The 27,861-nt window shown below is 32.3% G+C and overlaps 3 protein-coding genes across 5 annotated transcripts; 2 read left to right on the forward strand and 1 right to left on the reverse strand.

Annotated features, from left to right (window-relative positions):
* The first annotated feature begins 33 nt into the window (after window positions 1-33).
* Window positions 34-7,027, forward strand: LOC140056010 (AKT-interacting protein-like). 3 transcript variants are annotated; one of them, XM_072101207.1, is made up of 8 exons: window positions 34-206; window positions 721-794; window positions 2,621-2,802; window positions 3,538-3,602; window positions 3,912-4,012; window positions 4,365-4,552; window positions 4,852-5,020; window positions 5,432-7,027. In XM_072101207.1, the coding sequence occupies exons 2-8, from the start codon at window positions 774-776 to the stop codon at window positions 5,531-5,533; spliced, it is 828 nt and encodes a 275-aa protein (XP_071957308.1). In that variant the 5' UTR covers window positions 34-206; window positions 721-773; the 3' UTR covers window positions 5,534-7,027. The 3 variants fall into 3 exon arrangements, with proteins under 3 accessions (XP_071957308.1, XP_071957309.1, XP_071957307.1); XM_072101208.1 differs by lacking the exons at window positions 34-206; window positions 721-794 and adding an exon at window positions 2,287-2,457 and having other exon boundaries at window positions 4,852-5,050; XM_072101206.1 differs by lacking the exons at window positions 34-206; window positions 721-794 and adding an exon at window positions 2,293-2,457.
* Window positions 7,028-7,129: 102 nt separating this feature from the next.
* On the reverse strand, window positions 7,130-8,966 carry LOC140056012 (UPF0598 protein CG30010-like). Its single transcript, XM_072101209.1, has 3 exons — window positions 8,759-8,966; window positions 7,921-7,969; window positions 7,130-7,777 (listed from the first exon to the last, which is right to left on the reverse strand). The coding sequence occupies exons 1-3, from the start codon at window positions 8,927-8,929 to the stop codon at window positions 7,317-7,319; spliced, it is 681 nt and encodes a 226-aa protein (XP_071957310.1). The 5' UTR covers window positions 8,930-8,966; the 3' UTR covers window positions 7,130-7,316.
* A 262-nt stretch (window positions 8,967-9,228) lies between these two features.
* On the forward strand, window positions 9,229-27,447 carry LOC140056726 (katanin p80 WD40 repeat-containing subunit B1-like). Its single transcript, XM_072102197.1, has 17 exons — window positions 9,229-9,301; window positions 11,268-11,349; window positions 11,500-11,630; window positions 12,112-12,229; window positions 15,114-15,214; window positions 18,204-18,329; window positions 18,407-18,522; window positions 19,266-19,337; window positions 19,614-19,818; window positions 20,094-20,239; window positions 22,134-22,273; window positions 22,799-23,151; window positions 23,361-23,528; window positions 23,989-24,065; window positions 24,391-24,465; window positions 24,580-24,693; window positions 25,067-27,447. The coding sequence occupies exons 2-17, from the start codon at window positions 11,322-11,324 to the stop codon at window positions 25,197-25,199; spliced, it is 2,103 nt and encodes a 700-aa protein (XP_071958298.1). The 5' UTR covers window positions 9,229-9,301; window positions 11,268-11,321; the 3' UTR covers window positions 25,200-27,447.
* Window positions 27,448-27,861: the final 414 nt, after the last annotated feature.

Consider the following 27,861-nt stretch of genomic DNA (forward strand, 5'->3'; position numbering starts at 1 on the left):
TCGTGTTGTTTCTTTAATAGTCAGCTAGCCGTTCGCGTTCAGAAAAGTGCAGCAGCAACAGAGGCGCAGGCGAGTGAGAGGCTAGACTTGCCGCTAGAGATGCTACTTTTTTGCAATACTCTGGGCCTAGAATTTTGTCTTTAGCAGACATATTGTTAAATAAATATAGACCTGCGAATGTATTAACGTTTATTTGATTACAACAGGTAATAGTAGAAGACAATATAGTACTATATAATGGCTAAACAAGTGATTAATATTAAATTAACAAACGGTGGTCAGGAGCTAGTAGGCCTACTAACTAGGCCTAGCTAGGCCAGCAGTAGTGTAGTAGGCTACTACTAGGCTAGGCCTATCCTACTTACTAGGAATACACCCTTACTAGCGAGCTAGTAGTAGTAGTAGAAGTAGGCATATCAATGCTATAACCAAAAGGGGATAGGCTAGTAATAATATATTACTATAATAGTGAAGCAGTCTTAAGTTCTTGGCTCTAGCTGCTACATTTTTTTTAAATATTGAAAAATAATAAGCCTAGGCCTAAGTTAGTGTTTATTTCTAACCAATATTATTAAATAAACATGAAAATGTATGAATAAGCTCGCGTACTTTTGTTTTGTCATACAACAAGTTTGTGAAATTACTGTGCAGTACCTATTTAGGATTTAAAGCTTGACATTGTTATGATCTTCAATCATCATTTTAAAATTTTATTTTCAGATTTGATAAATTTTGCTTAATGAATTTCTTTAAGTGTACATGGAAGGTGTATAATGACAGATGCTAAAGCTAAGGTGAGCTTTTCATTAACGTTTTTTAATAGTCTGTGTTAATATTACCTTCATTCATTGTTATTGAATTATTCAACATATACTAACACAAAAATATATAAATTACATATGATGGAACTTGTAATAGTCTTCCTTTATTCTAAAACTTTGAAAATAATTAATTGTAAAAACTACCAGTGCTCTGCAATAATATACTGTTCTCTATGATATACTATACTATCATGTTTTTTTAGATAACAGACACACTTTGTCAAGGTTTTCTTGTTATTTATGATCAATTGTAAATGTTGTGTGGCAATGTATGTCTAAGTAAGTTGTGCAACTTTCAACAATATATTTATGTATCCGATTTCTCTGTAATTAACTGAACAATATCTTCTATCGTATAATTTTAACTCCTAATTGGATGTGCTATTATAATTTTACAATAATTACGAGTTTATGTTGGTGAGATAATCATTCTACTGTACAATCTTTACAAAAAAGTGCATGGTTGTCGAGATATGTAAAGTAGACTACCAAACACAATATAATAGATTTTCCAATGGATGATACGTTTATATCCTTTTGTGATTGTTGTGGTTTGTGTGAATAGCTTTAAAAACAAACAATTTACACGATCTTTACAAACTTGGAGGTTACTTCTCTAATTTGCATATTTGTTTAATAGAAAAAAAGAATTCCGTATGTTTTGTTGAAGTATTTAGTCGTATCATGGTTATATAGTAGAATTTTGAGTTTACTGTTTGGTAACCCCTTCAACTACACTTGTTATGTCTCAAGCCTTGAGACATAACAAGTGTAGTTGATCAATATGTTGATCATTGGTTCAGGTTAATCGTTTTTATTCCATCCAATATTTTGTCATAAGTGAAACTGTTTGTAACATTAAAATGGCATATTAAAAAACAAAATTTCTATGTAACTAATATTTAGACCAGACTTTAATAATATTGTTACTAAGTACTACTCAAACTACTACAGTATGGATCTGAGATTCCCACTTTCCATTTTTTTCTTTGAACTATGCTCATTTATAATTAGGTTAAGAATGTGTATGCTGAATGGAAATAAAGAAGGATTGTTTTGAAATGATAATTGTGGCTGCCGCCCTCTCTTTGTCATGAATAACTACTCAGTACACCTCAATAGAGAGCAAAGTCTATTTAGCAATAATTGTATGACTTGATTTGCTGTTACCATGGTAATTAAGACTGCTGAATCTCATTATAATATTAAGTAGGACAATACACTGCTAAACAGGTGATGTTTAGTTATCAGTTCTAATATTAAAACTCGTCTTGATCATACAGGTAGTTGTTTGTCCTCTTTATGGGAAAATAATAAAAGAATATTTCGGAATTTAATATATTTCTTGTTTTGTAAAATTACAATTGAACAATTCCTTACAAATTTGTGAATCAGTACTGTAATTAGACTTGAGCCTTTTTATATGCAAATTAGGTTAGTATGTATTAGCCAATCAATGACTTGCTATGTGCTGGAATGATGTGAGATGAAATTAATAATTGAGTATTGCATGGTAATTGTAGGTATCCATTGCCTTGTACATAGACAGTACTAACATAGACCATGTTCAATAATTATGATGCTCTCAGATTCTTCAGATGAAGAATTAGTTGAATGGTTTTTCTCTAAAATATGTGTAAGTACAGTATATAGTAATTTTGACAATAATCTAGCTTTGGTTGTTAAGTAGCATTCATACAGTATCATAGCATCATATATATTTTAGTATACGTGTCTATTAAAAAGGCGTCTGAGAATTTATAATTAGCATGTAAAATTTTAAAATCTGTGTCTTGTAGTTAGATGAAGATCAGTTGACAACATCCAAGCGTGCTGTAACTAAGAAACAACTTCCTAAGATTCCACCTGAACAAGCTTACTCAGCATCGTCTACCAGAATGAAGGAACGACAGAACTCCCTCACTGGTGCCAATGGCTCTTATGGACCATACTTCCTTGAATACTCTTTATTAGCTGAATAGTATGTCAATTCAATTTATTCTGGAAAATAAACTCACAAATTATGATTGCATTAGCCGAGTTGTTTGGGCATATTACTATCAAAGTATCATACAGGCACTCCCGATCCCAGTCCGCTTTGCTGTAAATTAAGTAACTTGCTGAAAAATACTAGAAAGGCAGTGTGGAAAGGAACTGCCACGTAATGCTGAGACCGGTACAAGGAGCTCCTAACGGCTCATTCCCAAGGAACTGCCACGTAATGCTGAGACCGGTACAAGGAGCTCCTAACGGCTCATTCCCAAGGAACTGCCACGTAATGCTGAGACCGGTACAAGGAGCTCCTAACGGCTCATTCCCAAGGAACTGCCACGTAATGCTGAGACCGGTACAAGGAGCTCCTAACGGCTCATTCCCAAGGAACTGCCACGTAATGCTGAGACCGGTACAAGGAGCTCCTAACGGCTCATTCCCAAGGAACTGCCACGTAATGCTGAGACCGGTACAAGGAGCTCCTAACGGCTCATTCCCAAGGAACTGCCACGTAATGCTGAGACCGGTACAAGGAGCTCCTAACGGCTCATTCCCAAGGAACTGCCACGTAATGCTGAGACCGGTACAAGGAGCTCCTAACGGCTCATTCCCATGTTCAGAAAGAATACACACATAGAATTTTACCTTTGTGTTGGTAACATGCTTAGAATTAGATCCTGCAAATTGTTCAGAAGCAATAATATTTGATATTTACTTTTTTCAGTAATCAACTCCAGAAGAATAAACTTCCAGGTGTTTATGTCATACCCTCAGCTGGATCACCTCTTCGTAAGTTTATCGCATGTTTCTAAGATGTACTGTATTGTCCCCTAAAAATGAAAAAATGAAGATTAATAAAATCAAACTTTGGACAGGCCATTTGTAGTTTTAATAATGTTATTCACTTCCATAAAAAAAAATTTAAGACAAAAAAATCATTCGTTGACAGCCAATTTGACTATTTTTTGTATTAAATTACAGTTTCTGGTCAAAGTGAATAACAAATAGCATATTTTAACAAAATTCAGGGGGAAAATATTATTAATATCAAATCAATCAATTGATGATTGTTGATAGGTTTTTTTTTTTTCCGATAAGATTGGTTTGGTGTACTTTTTGTTCGACAAGGAATGTACCAAGAAGGTGTATTTAAGTTTGATCTTATCATTCCTGACAATTATCCTGATGGAGAGTGTCCGGTACGTACTTGCAGTATAGACAAATAATGAATGTATTCTTATTACTGTATAATAACTAGGGTATAAAATAAAATATGTGTTTATGATGTATTTAAGTGCATTTATTTGGATTAAGAGACTGGGAGTTAACTGACCACCCCCAAGTGGTTTTTATATAAATCAAAAATTAAAATAAAAGTGTATAGCATGGTATAAACATGGATCTTAAGTACTCCAGCAGTGGAGTAAACTGATACTAAGTATCCGTCAATGACAGCCATGTGTCTTGAGAAGAAGATGACTACACTACAAGAACAGTAAAAACAGTAAGTTGTGCTTCCATTACTAAATGCATTGTTTTTGTTACTTTTAGAGATTGATTTTTAAAATACCAATCTTTCATCCCGTAATTGACGTTATGACAGGCGAGTTGGATGTGAAGAGGGCATTTCCAAAATGGAAGCGAGGTGTTAATCATATTTGGCAGATATTGCTTTATGCAAGAAGAGTGTTTTACAAAATAGACACTAAATTGCCATTGAATCCCCAAGCAGCTGCCTTGTAAGTACCTCACTGTATAACTACATTAAGTACATGTATATAAGTACAATACTAATATTGTTTTTAAAAAATCTATTTTTAGACTGTAGATGATTTAATAGATCTTATAATTTATAAAGGAACATTGTATAGTACACAATATATTGCTATGCATTTATCAAATGGTATAGCCAAGAAATAATTATAACAAATCTGCAGCTTAACGCCAAACTTTAGTTTTTAAAAACTAGTAGTAAAAACTGTTTGATATTGTGTATACAGTATTCAAATCACTCACCTGTTTACAATTTTTAATAAAGGTACGACAATGATCAAGAATTATTTAAAAGCAAAGTTTTGGAGTCTGTTCAGTTGTGTAAGAGTAAAATGTATGAAGCGCCCGACAGTGACGATCCGCATGCGATTAGGTTCAGTGAACTACCAGATGAAACACATGACAAAGTTAAACATAGCATCTGTGAGGCGAAGGTTTGTCTTTCATGAATCTTAATAAGTGGGGTAAGGGAATTCCAACGTTTATAATCCTCTGTTTTATCACCCGTTTCATCATCATTATCATTTTTATCAACCGTTTCATCATCAATATCAATATCATCATTTTATGTCATTTAAACTTGTCTTTCTGGGTTGCGTGGCCAAAGATTTAGAATCTTTAACCAGTTTCTGTACACATTTTCATTTAGTGAATTTTTTTTTTAAATGGATGAAGTCTCCTCTTCCTTGATTTCTTTGTCATTATTATGTTAATCATCATCATACATCATCATCTATGTTGTTCCTACAGTAGTAACCTTTTACTTATGATAATAATCTTTGCTTCACTATGACATTTAATGATAATTTAAAATACTAATAATGTTTTTAATTTTAATTCAACAGTCATCATTAGACGACGAGCCTGGAATGAAGAATGCTCAGAGTTCAGGCTTATCGTGGGTTAAACCTGGTACTACCCAGGTGTTCAGTAGAGATTCTCACTGATGATGTCAGAGTTCAGGCTTATCGTGGGTTAAACCTGGTACTACCCAGGTGTTCAGTAGAGATTCTCACTGATGATGCAAACATTGGACCGCACAGTACAAAGGTATGTTGTGACACATACATGGTTTGGCATCAACAGTAAGAAATTCATTTTAAAGAAAATAATGTATATGATTATATTTTTTTTTCAAAGCTAGTGTGTGCACATTTGGATATGATAAGTGGAATATTATAGTTATAGGATTTTATGGGTTAAGTAAAAAAATACTATGAGTAATAAAAAAGTAATGTTTATATATTAAACATCACTTTATTTGCACCCTAGGGGTTAGTATTTTGATACAAGTTGTGATATTTTATTGTTTTTATTTACAAAATGTATATCAGTACTTAAAATATATATGATGCATTTGTTTTGCTTTGAAGTCAGAAGAAATTTGTATAGAAATGTGTATTTATTCTAAAGTAGATTGGTTCTTTTTATTTGTATTATTATTGCTTAGCAACCTAATAATATTTCTAATGATTTCTGTTTTTCAAGCTAAAAATAAGAGTACAATTAAATATTCTTAATTTTAGATTATATGAAACTATAGAGGGCGGCAATTTGCTGCAATCTTTCTACTGGTAGAATTCAGTGAACCATGTCTGTTTACCTGCCAACATTCTCATTTTCTCCTCATTTCTTTCTTTTTTTTTGTTCTTCCCCATTTCTACAGCCTATCCATTTTTTTCTTATTTTATTTTGGTATAAAACAAAATATGTTTAATGCATTTTTGTGTGTGGAAAACTGTGCCTTTTCTACAGTCACAAAGATGGGATAAAGATGATTATTTTTTAATGTTGGCAGGTCTGTAATTCTACCTCGAAACCTTTCTATTAAAAACCTTGTGAGAACTGAGCAATATTTTATAACTTTTGTCTTTGCGGAGAAGTAGTATAAAACTTATATACAGCTGTGTAACTTAATTATTATGTGTACATCTATGTAAATAATCATGTAGGCAATTATATGTACCTGCTGTTGCCATGCACTTAAGTACTAAATACTTAAGTTTAAACTTAAGTACAATTACACTCTACCAATGACTTCCGTAGTGCCTTTAATCCTTCTCTATATATTGTGTATTTTTCGTCTAATAATTGTCAAGTATTTAATAATTTTGATGCTCATTTATCATGTGTATACATTTAGTATTCAACATTCCAAAGTTATTATATAAAACAGTTTATTTTGTACAGATAATATCTAACATACTGTAACAACAGCAAATATACAAATCATTGTCGTTTTCTTGATTTATTGTTTTGTTAAATATAATTATTTGGTTTTGTGGAGTAAAATAAAGTTCATTTTTCATAGTAAATTAAGAATATATAATGTGCACTTTATACTTGTAAACAGATTTTGTGTTTATCATTCACATTTTGTGTTTATCATTCACATTTTGTGTTTATCATTCACATTTTCCATTAATGTAAATATTATTGCCAATAGACTAGTGTATGTGTAAAATGGTTTATTTTTCTTGTGGTGCAATTTCAAATAAAATAAAGATACATGGAAACATACAAGTTTGCCTATTTTGCTATGTATTCAATATTTATTATAACCATTAATGTCTTAAATCTACAATCTTACTGATCCTATTTGTGGATTATTCTTGTGAAAAGTTTTAATCTGTAGATCCTAATCCTTTTATTTAATTTTATATTTGACAATCCTTTACTCTCTGCTCAACATCATGGGAAATATTAGTCAACCACTTTGCTGCTCAATATTTATTGCACTTGTGTACCACCACCATCAAAGTCCATTACATATTTCAACATATCATTTGTTAAGGTATACCTAGTTCCTTTCCAATTGAAATGTGTTGGTGGGGCATATTCACCTTTCTCACCAAATTCAAAATAAGGACTAAACTCTATTGCAAGACTGGACTTCACTAATGCCACATGTCCATATTTCTCTTTAGTGGGATAATAAACTCTTCCGCTGTGTGGTAACATACATATTTTGTCAGGTTGAAAATCTACTGTCAGTTTATCATGGGCATGGTTATATGAAAGTAAATCACCATCATCTGTTTCAACTATATTCGTGTATACGATAGGACGATCATCACATCTGATGTAATTGAGTTCAGGACCACAGACGGACACGTAAGGAAATTCATCTGTATAGACACCACTTTTATTTACCTTCATTCGTTTGAAGAAGAATGCCAAGAATTTTTTATCTGAAAGATAAAAATAATTAAGATAATTTTGACAATTTCTGCAATGTTCTATTTAATAAATGAAATGCAAGATTGTGATTCATTAATTTGATGTTTGGTTAAAAAAATAATTTATTAAAAAATTCTCTTTTCAACAATTATACCTTTAAAACATGTAATGAAGTTCTTCACTTTTGTGTCATCTAAGAAAAGCTGAAAAAAATATCAATGAAAATTACAATAAATCTTAAACTATGACTATAGGTCTAGGCCAAAAAGACCCTTGCTTTATAATATTAAGGCCTAGTACAACTTTAATAAATTTAAAATATTATCACACACATTGTCTGTTATGTTATATTGTCATGTCATACCACCACAAACATCTCAAGTTCTACTTTAAAACACTGACATGGTCTCAGTCTCACAGGTGTCTGATCATTTCGGCCGCCAGTCATTTCGGCCGCCGGTTATGGAATTGCCAAATTCATGAAACGCCAAAAAGGACAAAATATGTATTGTTAATTTCGGCCGCCAGAATTGTAATTATTCTTGAATATGTATGACACGCCTTGTGTGTTAAAATGTTAATATTTTACTAAATAGTGTATTATTAAGCCGAATCGGCGGTCTTCAATTCCAGAAACAGCAAGCGATATTTATAGCGTGCACATTGCCATCACTACAGTGAATATTAATGATATTTTTTTATAAGAAGGAGTTGATGCTGAAGTTTTTAGCCCATTGCACAACTGATCTCTAGTTTAAATGTCCATAATTCTCTGTGGCGTTCCATAGACTTGATAAAGTTATTTTTTTTCACTGTAATTCTGTACAGTTATTTCTGGCTATTTCAATTTGGCGCGCCATACCTGGCGGCCGAAATGATCATGCCATATTTTGTCCTTTTTGGAGTTTCATGAATTTGGTTGTTCCATAACCGGCGGCCGAAATGATTGGCGGCCGAAATGCACTGTGACCGTCTCACACACCTATTCCTACCTGTCCCTGATGATCGATGTAATAAAAGTACTCTCTAACTCTACTTTTACCAGGTCCTTCATTAATTGGTGATTGACCTTGAACATAAGTTATGTATCTTGAAGTAAAACGGAAGCAGGTTCCAACACTTCTTACAAATTTATTTTTAACACAACATAGCATAAATAACATTTTGCTGGAAGGAACTCACAATGTTTTTGTTTTTGTCTCTTCAATCAACCTTTGACACAAACTTGACACGCTTTCAGACGTTTAATAAAAAGCAATACAATTAATAGCTATATTAAAGATTTTCAGCTCTATTAACATAAAAATAAAATATATAAAATATGCAAAAAATATTGATTGCTAATGAAAACTTTAAAAAATATAGAAATATTAACCTGACATTAATATATTTCTCTAATGAATGTATTTGTAATTGTTATGACGAAAAGTAAAGGTCAAGCTCGTCCAATCACATGTCTTTCCTAAAATTGATCGAAAAACTGGGGTCCGCCGATTCCTTGGCAATCGCTGCGACAAGTTGAAGGTGATAATAAAGTGAGTTGCAATTAATATGTTTTAATCATATAAAACAGAGTTCATGTTCTGTCGTGTAACCGATATTTAACTTTCCAGGCATTGTCATAATTGGACTTTCTTGTCTTAGAATAGAAAGCATGCATTTGCCTTTCCTCTCCCTCTCTCAGTAGCACTCGCTACCTAGGCTAGTAGTCGTTCCTAGCTTAGCTAGCTGCTGCTGCTAGGCTAGTCTCTGCTGAGCTGAGAGAGAGAAGCAGGACAGACAAACTAAAAGTTGCTAGGCATACACACAGGCAGGAGGCCCCAGCCTAGGATAGAACAGCAGCAATATTGTTGACTTGAACTAAATAAAACGTTATAAGTATTTCGTAATTGTTCGTATTTGATTAACACAGTCACAAAGTCAGACTAAAACAATCATTAACAATTTAGGAGATATTTAAAGCCCCATTCCCTACGTTTTTTAGATCTAATTTAAGATCACAAACTATATTTAATGTAAAAATAATACTATATGATCCTATTGCGATAACTTTTTTCGTCTTTAAACGGTTAAAAATGTGAAAAATAAGTCGATTCTAATAATTATAGCGGCCCGCTATAAATCCCAAAATGCATTGCGCGCGGATTGATATTTTTGTTTTTCACCTGTAATTCGCCCACTTTTCGATCGATCGTGAGGCCAAAACAAATGGAAGACTCCTAACTTTTCAGCGAAAATACCGGGTTTTCCCCAATTTGTATCAACGGAGTCTGGCAAATATAGAAAGACAATTAATGCAGCAACTATACAACGTCAGGCTAGGTATATAGGTAGCGTACGATGTTCGTACGTTACCGATGTTTACCAGCTAGGCCTACAAAACTAAGCCTAGCTAGGCTAGGCCTAAGACCGTCCACGAGAGGTCGATCGCCGCGAGCTACTTAGGTAGTGCATTGTTTCTCACTTTTTATCATAATTTACCATAAAACGTACATTTAAGACAAGGAATGACATGGTTTAATGTTTTTAAAGTGATATATATGTATTATTTTCCAAAAAACGTCCAAAATTGCAGGGAAGGGGTCTTTAATAATAATTAATGAATAGTTTAAAAGGAGAAAGTGACACACATTTGTTACGACACATTTTATATACTGTATTATTATAATTACCATTTCATTATCAGTATTTATTATTAATTTTTTTTTTTTCGTGTACTGCTGTAAATACCATTTGATTCAATAGATTGAATATATTCTCCATGAACAAATTTCCTATATCTACACCAGGCCACGTCATACTGTATATCATTATCAATAGTTCTGCTCGGGGAAATACCGCCAGACAAAATGTTCACAACAAAGTAAACATTTTCTAACACAAATCCACATTTTAATCAGCTTGTTGATGGTCCAAAAATTGATACTACTAATATTGGTAGTACAATTACAGCATGAAATTTTTACTTTCGAATTTATTAATTGTAAAATAGGGTAATAAAATTGGAATTGAATATTCAGAAAAATATTTAAAAACAGTATTCAATCAAAATTTATTGTACATATTGCAACTTGAAAGAAAATCATTATTTAAGATTGCCAAAACATTGTCCCACAAGGCAAAGAGTTGTCACTGTATCCTTCCCCTAATTTTACTCGTCAATTTTTTAGGGTTAATTATTTTATGATATGATATACATGATTATGATATATTTTACTCAACTGCTAGGGTATGAATTGAATTAATGGCAGTAGTAGTAGGACCATTTGTAACTAAACTACACACTCAATACAATATAATACACTGTCAACATATGGTGCAGATATGCATGAAAGATACACATTCTGATTAGTTGCACTGTTTTACAGACTACGCACAGCATAGTAGCAATCATAATAGTAAATATAGAATAATGTATTACTGAATTACCAAAGATGGTGTAAGTGGCTTAGAAACCATTGACTGATACATGATATGAATAGTTGTCACTGTTTTTAACAGGTTTCCGCTTGATATGTATTTTTGAAATTAAGGAAATTTTAAATTGTGAAGAAAATGACAACTAAAAAGGCATGGAAGTTGCGTAAGTTGATTTATATATTTTTATTTAAAAATTACTAATTTTAAACAAACAACAATTCATTTTTTTAAATTTTACATGACAGAATTGTTTTGTAAATATTAATATACACATAATTTTTATGATCGATAACATTAAAATTAATTTATCCAGAGGAATTTGTGGCACATGGGGCCAATGTCAACTGTCTTGCTCTTGGCCCTAAGAGTGGTCGAGTGATGGTGACCGGTGGAGAAGACAAGAAGGTCAACATGTGGGCTGTTGGGAAACCTAATTGTATAATGGTGAGTTTACTGTTAGTAACTATTGGAAATGTTAATTTGCTTTCCAAAATTGATTTCTGTAGGATTAGCATTGCTATTTAGAGATGTAAATTAAATTCAATCAATATCAAGGTGTAAATGAGATGTTTCAGGCATTCATTTTATCTTCTGTACAAATACAAAAGCGATATTAAATTAATGTACAGTATATATACTTTATAATATGCTTAGACCCATCAACATTTCGTTTAGTGTTTTTGCAGTTACCGGTATCTGTTTAATCTGTTTAATCTGTTTTAATAATTGATCCAAATTGCCATTTAGGCAATATGTTCTTCATAAACATGGTAAATCGTCAAACTACTGCACTACATTTCTCAGCTTCTGTGTAACCTTTGGCCATTCAATGAACTTAGTTATTGTGGTTTAACTTATCTGTTAGTGGTAGTACAATTAAGTTTAAATGGATTTATAACATTAACTGGATTAACTTTCATGTCAGGGTTTATCAGGTCACACTACTCCTGTAGAATGTGTCAGGTTTTCAAGTAGTGAAGAATTAGTTGTAGCGGGATCTCAATCAGGAGGACTTAAGATATGGGATTTGGAAGCTGCAAAAAGTAAGTATAATCCCATCTTGTCTATTATCTAATTTAAATGGCTTTATCATTTTGATAAACTGTAGTGTGTCCAATTTATCAAGTTTGATATCATCATATTATTTTTGAAATATAGAAATTATTAAATATAGAATGTTTAATATTTATTAAATACTATAAGTTTATGCAAATCATGGCAACTGTGTTAAGACTCAATTACTCTATTATCATAAACCATCCCCCTAAAGCAATACTGAATTCATTCTGATACATTAAGTTGAATTCTTTTTGTAATGAACCATATCATAGCTGACTGCCAAGGGTAAAATGCTGCCATGGGGTTTAGCAAGCAGCATGTATCTTAATGTAAAATTGCCATTACTTACATGTGTTATGACTCACAACATGTCTTTTCTATTCTGACTCACAGTTGTATAAAGGAATTTTTTTATAGGATTTTTTGCTGCTTGTTCATGTTTTGTGTACATATTTTGATATTGATAGTGTACATTAAGAAAATTAAGGCAGGGCATCACGTATGCAAAACCCAGGAGAGCAACAAATCGCTCTCCTCAAATCACCGAGGAGAGCAATTCGCTCTCCTTGCAAAAATTTTAAATCGCTCTCCTCAAATATTTATGTTGAAGTTGAAGGATGGTCGCCCTTATTAAAAATGGCTGGCCCTTATTAATTTTTTGTACACATTTTTTTGCCCGACAGGGGATACCCCCCCCCCCCCCCCCCCCCCCCCCCGCCGGGCACAACAAATGTATACTGTCTGTACCTCTCCCCTAAAAATAAAATCCCCCACACCCACCTTTACACACAATATTTTCCGTGGGGATCGTATTATTCTACAGTACAAAAAACTCAAGCCAATTTTTTTTTTATGGTCTGCCTGGGTAGATTGGGTTTCAGGAGCCTGGAGAATCCTGTCCTGGCCAACTATATGCCTTTAGCCTAGCTTTTCTAGCCTAGCTTGTTGGCCTAGAAATCAGACAGAAAACCTGAAAAGTATTTACCTGCAATTCATAAATTATACAATTCTAACATGCAACAGCCATTAAAATATTGATAATAAGTTACAAAGTGTCATTTTAAAATAATTAAGAAAGATATTTGATCGTGTTTACATGTGTCACACATGGGCGCACGCACAGTAGGGGAGGGCTGAGAGAGCTTCTAGTAGAAGATGCTGACGTCACACATCAGCACGTGTTTTGAGGAGGATTTGAGTGACCAAAATTGGTTAGAACTTTCGAAGAAATAATCCATCTTCAAAATGACATAATTAAAGCAACCAGCAGCTAAGCTTTTTTAAATAATAAACATTATATTTAGGCCTCCTATATTAATGTTTCCTTTTAAAATTAAATATATTTTATTAACTCGTTCCATAAAAACATAAAGGGAAAAATTATTGGTTGGGACATGATCTTCCTGTAAAGGAGGTGTTTCTATGACACCGTACTGGTTGCACTATGAGGCGATGAAGTAAACTCGCCCTTGAATGCGCGCAGGTAGGGGAATCCCCTTTGTTGGTACCTCGCACTGTACTGTGAGATGGAGCGCGATGAATTGCTCTCCTTTTCGAAGGTTGTTGATTGCGATCGCGCTCGCGATCCTTAAAAACGAGGGACTGCCATTAGGCTTGTAGCTTTATAACTTAGCTTATATACTATTAGCCTAGGCCTAGATTGGTTTTAACTTTTAAAAATCCACGTGTTTTTAGGCCTCTTGACAGAAAAATCAACACTGTCAAAAGCTAGGCTCTATTTTGAAAATTAAGGAGCGCGATAAATTGCTCTCCTCGAAGCCTGTTGAGGAGCGCGGAGGAGCGCGGTCGAGCAGGCGCTCCTTATAAATGATGCCCTGTTAAGGATTTTATTTATTTAAAAAAAAGAAAATTTAGATCAAATAATATATCTGTGAAAATTGAATATACACTATATTTTACATAACATTTTGACATTACTTTAAATACTTTGGTGTGGTTTTTTTCTAATTAAGAAAATAATAAATTAAAAATGACATAATTGATTAGATAACCTTTAAATATTACATGTTTAAATTCACTTGTTTAACATGTACACTGTAAGTCTGTACTTTAGTGTCATCACTTAACACATGGTGCAAATTCATTGCTGATTTAATATAAACAATAGACACATGCCACTTGTGCAAAATGCCTTCTATTCTCAAGGTAAAATTCTCTTACCATGCTTATATGTCAATTGGTAAATTTGTTTTCCAATTTTTTGTATTTAATCATTTTAGGCATATTTTAACAAATTACATAATAAATCTCTATGGTATACTTTGAACTTTCTATGAACCTGATGGAATACAGTAAGCTGTAGAATCACATGCCTATACAATGAGTGGTGTACTGGGTTGTTTGTAGATTAAAATCACAGAAAAACATTTTATTTTGCTGAAAAATTCTTACTATAGCAATGTCAGACCTTACAAACGATTACAATACACTGAAAATGGTTTTCCATACCTTTTTTTTTCAAAACTACCTCAATTCAAATGTTTAACAATACCAATACTGTGTAGTTAGAAAATAGCAACAGAGTTTCCATGGTTATTTGTTAAATTTGTAACCTTCACCCCAATAATGACAAACCATAGGCTAATTACAAGTAACTGGATAACATAAAATATACAATAACTGTTGTGATATAACAATAGTTTTGAAGGCTGAACGCTGGTTCGAGTGACTGATTTCAATGAAGATGCTGTACAAAAATGATATTTTCTGTATATTAATAAGCATTAATATATATTAAGAGATATTTTTTTGTTAGGTATTTAAGTTTCTTTTAATATCAAAATGAAAAAACAAATTATAATTTGTTTCTTTTTTTCTGATATAAATGCGTTTCTTTTTTGTTGATAGTTGTAAGGACATTGACAGGACACAAAAGCAACATAAAGAGTTTAGATTTCCATCCATATGGAGACTTTGTTGCCTCTGGATCTATGGACACAAATTTAAAGGCAAGTATTTACTAAGCATTTGCCGCCATTTGTAAGAATTCACAACTAGCATGTCTAACTGCACCTTTTATTTGTTACCATTTGTAAGAATTCACAACTAGCATGTCTAACTGCACCTTTTATTTGTTCCCATTTGTAAGAATTCACAACTAGCATGTCTAACTGCACCTTTTATTTGTTACCATTTGTAAGAATTCACAACTAGCATGTCTAACTGCACCTTTTATTTGTTACCATTTGTAAGAATTCACAACTAGCATGTCTAACTGCACCTTTTATTTGTTCCCATTTGTAAGAATTCACAACTAGCATGTCTAACTGCACCTTTTATTTGTTACCATTTGTAAGAATTCACAACTAGCATGTCTAACTGCACCTTTTATTTGTTACCATTTGTAAGAATTCACAACTAGCATGTCTAACTGCACCTTTTATTTGTTACCATTTGTAAGAATTCACAACTAGCATGTCTAACTGCACCTTTTATTTGTTCCCATTTGTAAGAATTCACAACTAGCATGTCTAACTGCACCTTTTATTTGTTACCATTTGTAAGAATTCACAACTAGCATGTCTAACTGCACCTTTTATTTGTTCCCATTTGTAAGAATTCACAACTAGCATGTCTAACTGCACCTTTTATTTGTTACCATTTGTAAGAATTCACAACTAGCATGTCTAACTGCACCTTTTATTTGTTACCATTTGTAAGAATTCACAACTAGCATGTCTAACTGCACCTTTTATTTGTTACCATTTGTAAGAATTCACAACTAGCATGTCTAACTGCACCTTTTATTTGTTCCCATTTGTAAGAATTCACAACTAGCATGTCTAACTGCACCTTTTATTTGTTACCATTTGTAAGAATTCACAACTAGCATGTCTAACTGCACCTTTTATTTGTTACCATTTGTAAGAATTCACAACTAGCATGTCTAACTGCACCTTTTATTTGTTCCCATTTGTAAGAATTCACAACTAGCATGTCTAACTGCACCTTTTATTTGTTACCATTTGTAAGAATTCACAACTAGCATGTCTAACTGCACCTTTTATTTGTTACCATTTGTAAGAATTCACAACTAGCATGTCTAACTGCACCTTTTATTTGTTACCATTTGTAAGAATTCACAACTAGCATGTCTAAATGCACTTTTTATTTGTTACCATTTGTAAGAATTCACAACTAGCATGTCTAACTGCACCTTTTATTTGTTACCATTTGTAAGAATTCACAACTAGCATGTCTAACTGCACCTTTTTATTTGTTATAATAAAGGTAATAAACTGTAAATTGAGTATGTCTGTAATTTGTGAAGTAAATGTTTTACATAATTTAGCATGTTTTATTTCATTATTAATATTTCCTTTTTTACATAATTTAGCATGTGTTATTTTATTATTAATATTTCCTTTCCTTTCACCACTTGCTATGTTGCTGGAATAAGAATTAATTAAAGTCAAAGATGATTCATATTAAATAACATATTAAAGTAGTGTAAAAGCAATAATTACAATATTGTATATCAATCTTCATAACATGACTCATTCTCAACACCTTATATATTACTGTACATACACTTATCCCAACATGTCTGATATGGGTCACAACTTACTTGTTCAAAATATTGATTGAATGTCCAACATTATAATTGCCTATATAAAAGGAAAATTACTAATGTCCAAGAATAATCCCATCTCATAATTTAGGCTGGATTTGGGCACACTTAAGCCCATTGTTAATGCAATCTCAATATATTTCCACCTCTAAATTTGTGCCAAAAGTTGTACCCAGGCCATTGGGACTATACAATACTATATAAGGTATGATAATGTAACAATATTTACTTTGCCAAATAGCGTACCCCTATACAATACTATAATAATAATGTATGTTATTAATTGTAACCATTAATATTCACTTTGTCCTACAAGCAGTAATCTAAAATGTGCATTCTGATATTAATTGAAATTCATAACAATTATAAGAATTAGTAAATTATGTTAATTTGCTGTGTCACAAATCTAAATGGTATCGTACAAGTTCAAATGACATTGTGTGCACCTAAAGCACAACAATCAATCTGTCATCTTATCAATACATCTTATCAATATTGTGTAAATGTCAATGGCAGGCTCAGCCCAATTAAAGAATAAACAGCAGTAACATACTACTCACTAATAGTAGGGTAAAATTCTAGTCATGTCTTGTCTTTAAGAAGAATTTCTAATATTATTTTATATGATAATTAGTCAAATAAAGCTATTCAGTATGTTGTGAACTAATTGACCAATTCATAATGTATTTTGTTATGAATGTAAAATATTTCTAATTTGTAAAAATACTTGTACACTGTATTCATTCATCAGTGGAAAATTACTTCCATTTATTGTCATTTGCATATAAATTATGTTTGCTGTGAGATATACAAAAACAGACAAATGAAAAACTAACAAAAACAATAAGGCCTACAAATTATATATATTATTATTATTATTGATTACTTAATCATTCCCAGTTCTACTATGTTTTGTAATGCATCAACAACTATTTAGAATATTACATTGTTCACTTCCTACTTGCTATGAATTTAGTTTTCCATAATATGAATAAGGTGGATTGATCACCTGATTACTATTATTACAATTTCTTTGAATATAAATTGTTTATTATAATAACACCAAGCCTAATTTACAGTTGCTACAGTATACATACTAAAAGATGTATACCGTGAGAACAGTACATTAGTTAGGTGTTCTTACCAATAATAAAAGACAAAAGCTAATTAAAGCAAATGCTTGGCTAGTTCTGGTTTTGTTATTAGTAATTGCCATTGGGTATGTTGAGGCACTGTAAAGGTTGTTTTGCAGAATTAATGTAACTGTATGTAACTTACTATCTTTGTGTGTATAACAATGTTCTTAAGTTTTAAGTACAAGAAATGTACATTAATAATAATCTGATGAAATAATTGATATTTTACAGTTATGGGATGTTAGAAGGAAAGGTTGTATATTTACATACAAAGGTCACAGTGGATCGGTCAACTGTATTAGATTTAGTCCTGATGGACGCTGGATTGCATCAGCATCTGAAGATGGTCTTGCAAAGGTAAATACATTCTTTATGTCCAGTCCTGATGGTCAGTGTATGAGTATTGTTCAATAATATTTGTTTTGGTGTTTCAGTTATGGGACCTTACAGCAGGTAAACTACTCCATGATTTCCATAGTCATAGTGCAGCCGTCAATTGTGTTGAATTCCATCCAAATGAATTCCTATTCTCAACAGCTAGTAACGATAGGTAAGAAAAAAAAACATCTTTATATACTACTTTCAGAGCCGTAGCCACCAGTACGTTTGGTAAGGTTTCAACTTTTTCACCGAGGCCTTTGACAACCGGACCGCTTTATTGCTAGTGGCTACACCACTGACTTTAATTTTTTAAACATTTGAATGTTTAATTTAATGCCTTAAAAGGCATGCTCTAATAAAGTGTTTTATGAAATGTTCCTGCCAATCTGAATTCATGAACACCAAAACTATAAATGGTCCCCAACTGGTGTTACTTAACTTAGGTTTTTTTCATAGTTTCACAAAGTCTATATGACCCCATTGTATTGCACTTGAATGCAAACCTAGTCTTCATTACATGCATAGTTACTCTTTGCATTGCATTATTAATATAAAATATATTGATTATTATAACAATACTGACTTTTCATGCACCAATGATTATAATCCTTTATTGTGCTAATATCTATAATAGATGTATTGATGATAACCAGCTGCTAATATTGATTTAGTTGTAGGGATTCAGTGATTTGTATTGATTAATAATAAAGAGCATTTGAATTATTTTTAAAATGTTCATAATCAGTAAGTTATATAATACTAACAATGAACAATTTTTCATTAGTTATGCTTTGAATATTGTAGGTTCAAGAAAATTACTGTACAAAAAAATACAATATAATATTCAATAATGTCATTAAAAAGGAAAATATATAACAGCTTTAAAGTATTTTTTTTTTTTTTTTTTTTTAGAACTGTGAAGTTTTGGGATTTAGAAACCTTTGAGCTAGTAAGTTCTTCATCCGGAGAATCTAGTGGAATAAGGTAGATTGGACATATTGTGACAGGCTGTCAATCATCTTGATGAAAGTTCTGTCTACACTATATATATATATATGAACATGATGATGTCATATCACTACCATATTTGGGCATATCACTACCATATTTGGGCATATCACTACCATATTTGGGGACAGTGTTTTTTTTTCAAACAAGTTTGATAGTGTAGACAGAGCTTAACCTACATCTTTCTAAAATCATTTTATTAAGAATGTTTCTTTATTCTTTCCTTTAATTATTGTTATATTTTATCTGCAGGTCAATATGCTTCCACCCTGAAGGTAACCATATATTCACAGGTAGTCAAGATATGCTACGTGTATATAGCTGGGAGCCTGTGCAGTGTTATGATAGCCTGTACATGGGCTGGGGCAAAGTAGCAGACATGGCAGTCTCCTCACAACAGATCATTGGAGCTTCATTTAACCAAACAAATGTGGCTGTGTATGTTGCTGATCTAAGTGTAAGTACACAAATCGGTTTGTAAGCCCTTATTATTATACTTGAATATAAACTGTATACAAACCAAATGTACAGTGCAAGTAATACTGTAAAACTAATAATAATTTTATTGTAAAATCCACTATTATTTTTTCTTGATTTATTTCATTACATTGTTATTTTCTATGCACCATTAATAGAATGAATGTTGAATGTCATATAAATGTTTATGAAAATAATTCAAAGAACAAAGTGTTACGGTTATATTTAGCTGACACTTTAGTTGTTCTTTTATAGAAAATCAACACAACACAGGGGATGATCCAACCAGGAGGAGTTCCAATACCAGACCCACAACCTAACCCATGTTCACCACCTCTGACATCAAGTAATAGAAAGAACTTTAACACAGGAAGACCACACACTAGTTCAACCAAACCTAGGTATGTCTCCAACAAAGCTAACTTGATACATTTCAATAAACCTATAAATAAATAACACAATTATTAAACATGTATATTGTTACAATAAGTTTGTTAATGTAATAGACACGTTTCGCGCTCGTGACCAATCAGAAATAGTGGGTATAGATTTGTAAACAAACCAACACCGCTATCGCCTAGTGCGTGTTGAAGCATAGCGAAATGGCGACTGCCGAGTGCTTTTGTTGCAAGGTGCATCATAAATGTTGTATATGTTGGATAAATTGTGAATTTAGCTACACAAAATCACTGAATAATATTCCTGTTTTTAATTTTCAAACACTTGCTGAGTGGTTTGCGTCGGCTCCGAAGGATAGTGGCGCAAAATCTTGGAAATTTTTCAACGAAAGGTACGTCCACGATGTGGTGGGGTTTCTCCGCCCGCCCGGTGGCGTTGCCTGATGATGCGGTACTTGGTCTACTACTAGGCCTAGGAGGCTTGGGTGTCTGTTTAAGCGCCGAAGAACATCACATAATACATGGAAGATGCAATAGGAGCATGAAGAAGAATGAAAGATAATAATTAATATATTTACGCAACATTTGTAAATAAAATCAACAGTTAACATGTATTAAATGCACCGTAATTATTATATGTCAAACCAAAAATGACAATACATAAATAAAGTCGATGATTCCGAACCAAATGCCCAAATAATTCTACAGTGAATATAAAACATAAGTTTAGAAAATAAATAACATCCTTACCATGCCATTCCATCAAAAGGCTAGTTTTGACGATTGCTTTTTAAGATGATCATCTCTCAGTTCTCCCATGCTTTAACATACCTCTCGCTGTGTTTGTTTACCATTGTATACCCACTAAAAGGTCAAACTGACGGTGACCTCGCGAGCGCGAAACGTGTCTATTGGTCAGATGTTTTGCCCTACTCTGACGTAATTTGTACTTTGTACTAAGTACATTGAATAATTCTCAGGTGGGACCCTTATTTACCCATCATAGACAGTATGTCAGCAATATCACACACAACATGTCTTTTGAGTATACACAACAACCATTGTGTAACACATTTAAAAATGTGCTCTAAAGTGTACCGACTATAACATTTAGAACTTACAACATTTGGTTTATTTCTTTAATTTGAGAAGACGTAGAAAAACATTTACTGTTAAACAAACTGCAAGAAAACATATTATTAAGAGGTAATCATTTTGAATAATATTATGCAGAAGGTAACTGGGGCAGCTTCTTAGAAATGAACTAGAATATAAAATGAAGGAGTTGATAGAATGCTGCATTCTGCTTATTATGTTCAATAGCATGAAACTCATTGTATCAAACCAGTGTGATGTGCCCAAATATGGTAGTGATATTCTTAAATATGGTAGTGATATGACATCATCATGTCCATATATGGGCACATCACATTTTTTGTCACAAAGTTTGATAGTGTGGACAGAGCTTTATGATAATTTTTGTTACAGGGAGTATTTTTGTGTTGAAGATGCAAGCATTATTACAATTTTCAGTTGAGCAAATGTTACATCTTAGTCTGTACTTAATTATTTATGTGTTGTGTGTCCAAATAAAATCAAGCGTACATCATTCACTATTTTCATTATTCTAATTGAAATGCTTATAAACGTATCAGCAATGATAATGGCTGTCAACTGTAGACTATGCTACAAAACCACCTTACTTTAAGCTCTGTCTCCACTATCAAACTTTATGTTACAAATGTGATTTCCCATATATGGACATGATGATGTCATATCACTTCCATATTTGGGCACAACACACTTTTTTGTTAAACTAGTTTGATAGTGTAGACAGAGCTTTATAAGTAAGTCTGATAAGTTTATAAAACAAATAATGAAATGGTTGATTTTGTAGGCAACAACCAGAAATGAAGCGATCAGAAGAAGAGACATCGTCTTCACCTGAAGACCAAAAAGAAGATGATGGTTCATCAACAGCAGATATACAAGATCAAGACAATTATGAAAAAATATTTAAACCAAATTCAACGTTATGTAAGTTATTTCAAAATTAAGGAGCTTATTACTTGTGATCTACGCATTGATGTGTCATTAGTCACATGTATCTAGAAACCATCAAAAGAAATAGAATGAGGAATTGCGCACAATGAATTAACTTATTTCTAGGTAGCTAGTCTTTGCAAATCAAAAGCTCCCTAAAGCTCTGTCTACACTATCTTTTTTTTAAAGTTTGATGTGCCCAAATGTGGTAGTGATATGACATCATCATGTCCATATATGAACACATCACATTTTTTCTCATTTAAAGTTTGATAGTGTAGACAGAATTTAATGCTGACAAAATTTCAGTTTTATACACACACAAATTTTCATTTTACATTTATTCAGCAATAGAGTTACATACAATGTTTCAGGAATCTTGGAGAGAACAGTTTATTATTCGTGGTCTTTTCTAATCCTACTGTACCTGCCTTATTGAAAGTTTAAATATATTTTTTAAGATTTTACCAATGTAGGTGACAAGAGCAAGAGTCTAATTTCATTATATTTTGTCTTTAGCTCGATCTCCAACGCGTAAAGCAGAACCATTCCCAGCCCCATTAGTAGAGCCCTCCAAGCCACAGTCTGTTCAACCACCGTTTTCTAAACGAACTCCAGACGCCGTTCAACCACCGTTTTCTAAACGAACTTCAGACGCCGTTCAACCTCCATTTGCTAAACGTGTTCCAGATGCCACACCGATATCATCCAAACCTAGTATTAAAGAAACACCAACAGCTAAAGTAGCACCAACACAGCCACAACCTAGGTACATTGAGAAACCAGTTATGTCAGAAAAGAAAATGAAAGAAACTATTATACCAGCTAATAGAGAAAAGCCAGTGGGACTTGATGTAAATGAATTCTTACCTGTAAGTTTTTATCAAGCCATTTTTTCATATCAATTTCATTTGCATACGTTTTCCACCCAATTTACTTCAGGTATATCTGATCAGAACAGATAAAATTGCTCTGCTCAAACACACTACATTGGTTCTACCATGTTTTGGTTTTACCAAACTCATAAAAGCCTTCTATTAGTTTTTACCAACCATTGACTAATAGATGTTTATAATTGAAGGTAAAATTACAATCGGAAAATAAAAAGACGTCACAAGTAGAAGCGAAATCAGAATCAGAAGTAATAGAATCTTTAAACAAAGGTCATGATTCAATGTGTGCAGTAATGACCAGTAGAAATAAGAACCTACAAGTTATCAAAGCAATATGGAGCACAGGAGATACCAAGGTATTCACCTCTCTCTCTACACTACCAAACTTTATGTGACAACATTTGATGTTACCATATATGGACATGATGATGTCATATCACTACCATATTTGGGCACATCACATCATTTGTCAAACTATTTTGATAGTGTAGACAGAGCTTTACACTATTTCACAAATTAATAGTAGTTCAAGTATCACATAGTACCTTTAATAAAAAATCTTTTGTGTAGACAATTTTAATTCAAATTTGTTTTATTTTTGTGGCATTAAAGCAAGGGTTTCATTTAGTTGAACTATATTATAACTACTGTCTCTAAATATGTAGAGGTAAAATACACCCATTGACATTTTTTTGCTGTATCTGTAATTGTAAATTTACTAAATTCCAGATTCCCATGCCCATAGAGGCAGTTAAACAAAATTTCTTTTAATGTTGTTTAAATTGTTTACATGTTAAAAATCTATATCTCATACAGACCGCTGTAGAATCTGCAGTTAACATGGGTGACCAAGCACTTTTGGTAGATTTATTAAACGTTCTATGTTTAAAAAAGTAAGTAGAAACACAGTTGTAATTAATGAAAATAGATTCTCTTTATGATCATATAAAACGAACTCCTTTTTCCTGAGCAAAAAAAGTTGAATATATATATATCATAAAGGATTTTTTTTATGTTTTTTATATCTACTATCATAGTAGCGGACTCTCTGATATTAACTTAACTTATAACTTTATATAATGTACATGATAATAACTACATCATTAAAATACATCAGCACATTTCACTGTCATTGTATATAAGATTATTGAGGTCTGCTATTGAAATGTTTATTGTTGAGTGTTAATCTACATAGTCATGTGATCTTCTCAATGACAGATCCCTATGGACGTTAGATTTGTGTGTTCTACTTCTACCAAAAATTAAGGACATTCTTAGCAGTAAATATGAAAAGTAAGTACTGAAATATATAACCAAGATTTATTTTAAACGCATTACTTGAATAGAGTAGCTACTCAATAATTTGTCAACACAATCTATTAATACATTTCTTGTTTTTATTTATAGTTATGTTTTGACAAGTTGTACGGCAACCAAACTGATATTAAAAAGCTTTTCATCTTTAATTAAGACCAACATAAACCTACCCCCTCAAGGAATTGATATTATGAGAGAGGAAAGGTAAGTACCTACTGCTAAATATGTCAATATTTAGATTTTAGAATTATTAGCAAGACCTTATCTTTGCGATCCAAGGCTATTTAGTAATCCGTAATGAGTTCTGAAACTAAATGGCTCACTTTATTTTGATATTCTTAAAGTGGCCTGATTTAACACTTATTTTGCATTTTAGTACACATATTTTTGTAAGTCACTTTTCCCCAGTGATTAAAGTAAACAATATTCGATGTATGAATTTAGGTGATTATTCTTTCCAGTAGAATGCTGGTAAAACATGTTTTTACATAGAATAAAATTATTACAATTATTTGTGTATAAATACAGAATTTGAAAGAATAAGTTTTTGATTAAAAGGTTTTTTCATTTATTTTAGATACAACAAATGCAACAAGTGTTATGGCTATTTAATAGCTGTAAGGCAGCAAGTTGAAACTAAACAACTTACGTCTGGAAAACTTGGAAGTACTTATAGAGAACTTAAATTACTTTTTGGTCAACTTGATTAATAAGAATTATGTGGAAACCTGAAATAGGCTATCATCATTTTACTAAAAAACATGATAGTGGTATCAAAAGCCATAGACAATGTTAAACATACTGGTTACTGAGGATTATATAACCTATTGTAAAAGCAGCCATGACTATATGGGTCCTTACTCCATGCTTTCAACTGATAACTTGGATTTAGCAGCTTATTAAAAGAAGATCCTAGGAGAATTATGTGGTTTCATTGATGCACAGCTAATAATAAGGTTGTTTAAATTATAACATAGTATCTTAGCAATACATTGCCCAATGATACAAGTTTAGTCTGTAGTAGCAATACATTGCCCAATGATACTAATATCCATCTCGCATTCAAATATCAATCTTAGTTTATACCAAAGTAAATGCTCTGTTCCAGTCTATTTTCTGAGAAACTTAGCATAGAAATGAATGTAGCCAATTGATTAATATTATAAAGTCATTATCATGTAGACATAAACCCCCACATCCATTTCTATTAAATAGTCAAACCCACGCACCATTTGGCTCCCCATAATGCAGAAAGCCGTTCCACATTCATCAGCAAGTTAATGTTGCCGTCTCATTTTGATTTGCACAATGTGCAGGGCTAATTTGTTAATACGTCTTGTACATGATGAATTTCTTAGGTTTATTATGTAGATAGAAACAGACAAGTAACCATTTCAAAGTTTACATTCAAACAGCAGCAGGATGAGATTACCTGTTGATTGGGTATTTTCATTAAATGAGGTTGGCTAATGGAAGGAGGTAGTAATATTATAATACCTTTAGGCTTCTTAAGAGGTTATCTGTTGACTTACTTATTTTTTATTTAACAACAGTATCTCTATGAGTACTGTACTACTTTAAATGCATTTATTAGTACATTGCTGTTATTATACGTCATTAACAGGTCACTGTTGGTCACTTGCTGACTGGTCAATTACGATTGGTCAGTTGTGGTTGAACACAGGTGGTCACTGGTGACGGTCATTGGTGGTTGAACACAAGGTGGTCACTGGCGACGGTCACTGGTCAATTGGTGACGGTGTTATTTTGCATCTAGTTTATAATTTTCCGTTTTTCTACATAGTGCATATTATGTTTTCTGTTAAGTCCCAAATAATGAACTTTACCGTGCGCTTTCTAATTCAAGTGTACGCCGCATGTAGTACCAAACTTTTAGCGCTTTCTTTATGACACGCAACAATTATCATATTTCTTCGCGCGATACACGTCATAACGTTCCACTAGTATTTATTTCATTCCAATTGTCTTGTTATTATATTTAACTTTCAACTTTGCCTTAGACATATTATATTTGTTTTTTTATACAGTATATGTATTTATTATACTGTACTCCCTTTTCCGAGAGTTTGATAATAGCATACAGATCAGTTTCCTCTCAATTAAAGCAAGTAATACGAGATGGATTTTACGACAAATAATATACGTAACCCGATATCGGCTCCAATATTGTATCGAACAAGTTTATTCCGTTTCTAAATATAATCCCTATCCGTGTTGGCGTACATTTTACATGTGCCAATTTTCAAGTTGTAATACAGTTTTGCATAATTAAAGATAGTTTATTAAACTTGTATATCACTACATACAACTGATATGTACAATTATATCAAGACAGGTACTATAGTTCAATAGTATGTATATTAGTATGATTGCGTGTATGTAACAATATAACCAAGTGTTTTATTTTATATATTGCTGATGGTTTTTGAACTACTACGTTTTTCGTTATACGAGATTTTGATTAATTTATGAACATACTTTTTCGACGGTCACGTCACGTCTTCATATTTATATAATTTGAATATAATTTAAATATCATAGTGGTATTTTTAATTTGAAGTATGAATAGGCCTATATGAAATAGATTGTTTTGATAATAAACTGTAAGATAAAGATGTATATTTGTGCATGTAAAATAGTGGTTGGCGTGTCATAGTTTATAAAAAAAGGTTTACTGAAATTAAGTGTATATAATTACACATGTATATACAATTATACTCCACATTTGTAGTTGGTTTATGTTGAACTAATCCGTTATAGTTGTTGCGTTTGATACGCTAGTATCTTTATACATTTCTGGCCAAGGAAACTTTTTCGCTTGCTGACCAATTAAATGGGGAATATATCGCATTATTTGTTTTATTTATGTTTGCTTGGAAGCATGAAGGAGATATTTTTGCTGTGATTTTGAACATTAAACAAATGAGCCAAGTCTAACATCACGATTGCTTGTTTTATTTTGTCATGTTGGTTTACTAAAGACCCCGCGTCTAACATTATGAAAACAAAGAACCGCGTCTATACATTATGAAAACATTGTATTATTTCGGTTATTAATATTAACAAACATAACATTAGCAGCTGTACATTACTTAGTATTCACTTCATGTTTTAGTGGAGAAACATAATGGATGATGTTGTTATTGCACAAGCCTACACTCGGACATGTCAAATAACATTTATATAACAACCTAGCTGCATCTTTATTAAACCACAATTTCTCACTGAAATGGTCGGATATAATCCCATACACCCATACATAATCGTCTTCAATGCCTTTACCATCGGTAAAAAAGGCATAATCCTATGTAAGCCATTGTATTTCTCGCAATAAATAAAACCATTCGAATT

The sequence above is a fragment of the Antedon mediterranea genome, chromosome 8 (genome assembly GCF_964355755.1).
Source record: "Antedon mediterranea chromosome 8, ecAntMedi1.1, whole genome shotgun sequence".
NCBI lineage: Eukaryota > Metazoa > Echinodermata > Crinoidea > Comatulida > Antedonidae > Antedon > Antedon mediterranea.

Excerpts from the sequence above, each read along its gene's own strand:
- LOC140056010 (XM_072101206.1), top strand. The coding sequence starts at position 2,398 with ATGATGCTCTCAGATTCTTCAGATGAAGAATTAGTTGAATGGTTTTTC. Across the intron at positions 2,803-3,537 it reads TACTCTTTATTAGCTGAATA|TAATCAACTCCAGAAGAATA; the intron begins GTATGTCAATTC and ends TACTTTTTTCAG. Across the intron at positions 4,013-4,364 it reads ATCCTGATGGAGAGTGTCCG|AGATTGATTTTTAAAATACC; the intron begins GTACGTACTTGC and ends TGTTACTTTTAG.
- LOC140056012 (XM_072101209.1), bottom strand. The coding sequence starts at position 8,929 with ATGTTATTTATGCTATGTTGTGTTAAAAATAAATTTGTAAGAAGTGTT. Across the intron at positions 7,970-8,758 it reads ACATCGATCATCAGGGACAG|CTTTTCTTAGATGACACAAA; the intron begins GTAGGAATAGGT and ends TATTTTTTTCAG. Across the intron at positions 7,778-7,920 it reads CTTCATTACATGTTTTAAAG|ATAAAAAATTCTTGGCATTC; the intron begins GTATAATTGTTG and ends TTTATCTTTCAG.
- LOC140056726 (XM_072102197.1), top strand. The coding sequence starts at position 11,322 with ATGACAACTAAAAAGGCATGGAAGTTGC. Across the intron at positions 15,215-18,203 it reads CTATGGACACAAATTTAAAG|TTATGGGATGTTAGAAGGAA; the intron begins GCAAGTATTTAC and ends GATATTTTACAG. Across the intron at positions 18,523-19,265 it reads TCAACAGCTAGTAACGATAG|AACTGTGAAGTTTTGGGATT; the intron begins GTAAGAAAAAAA and ends TTTTTTTTTTAG.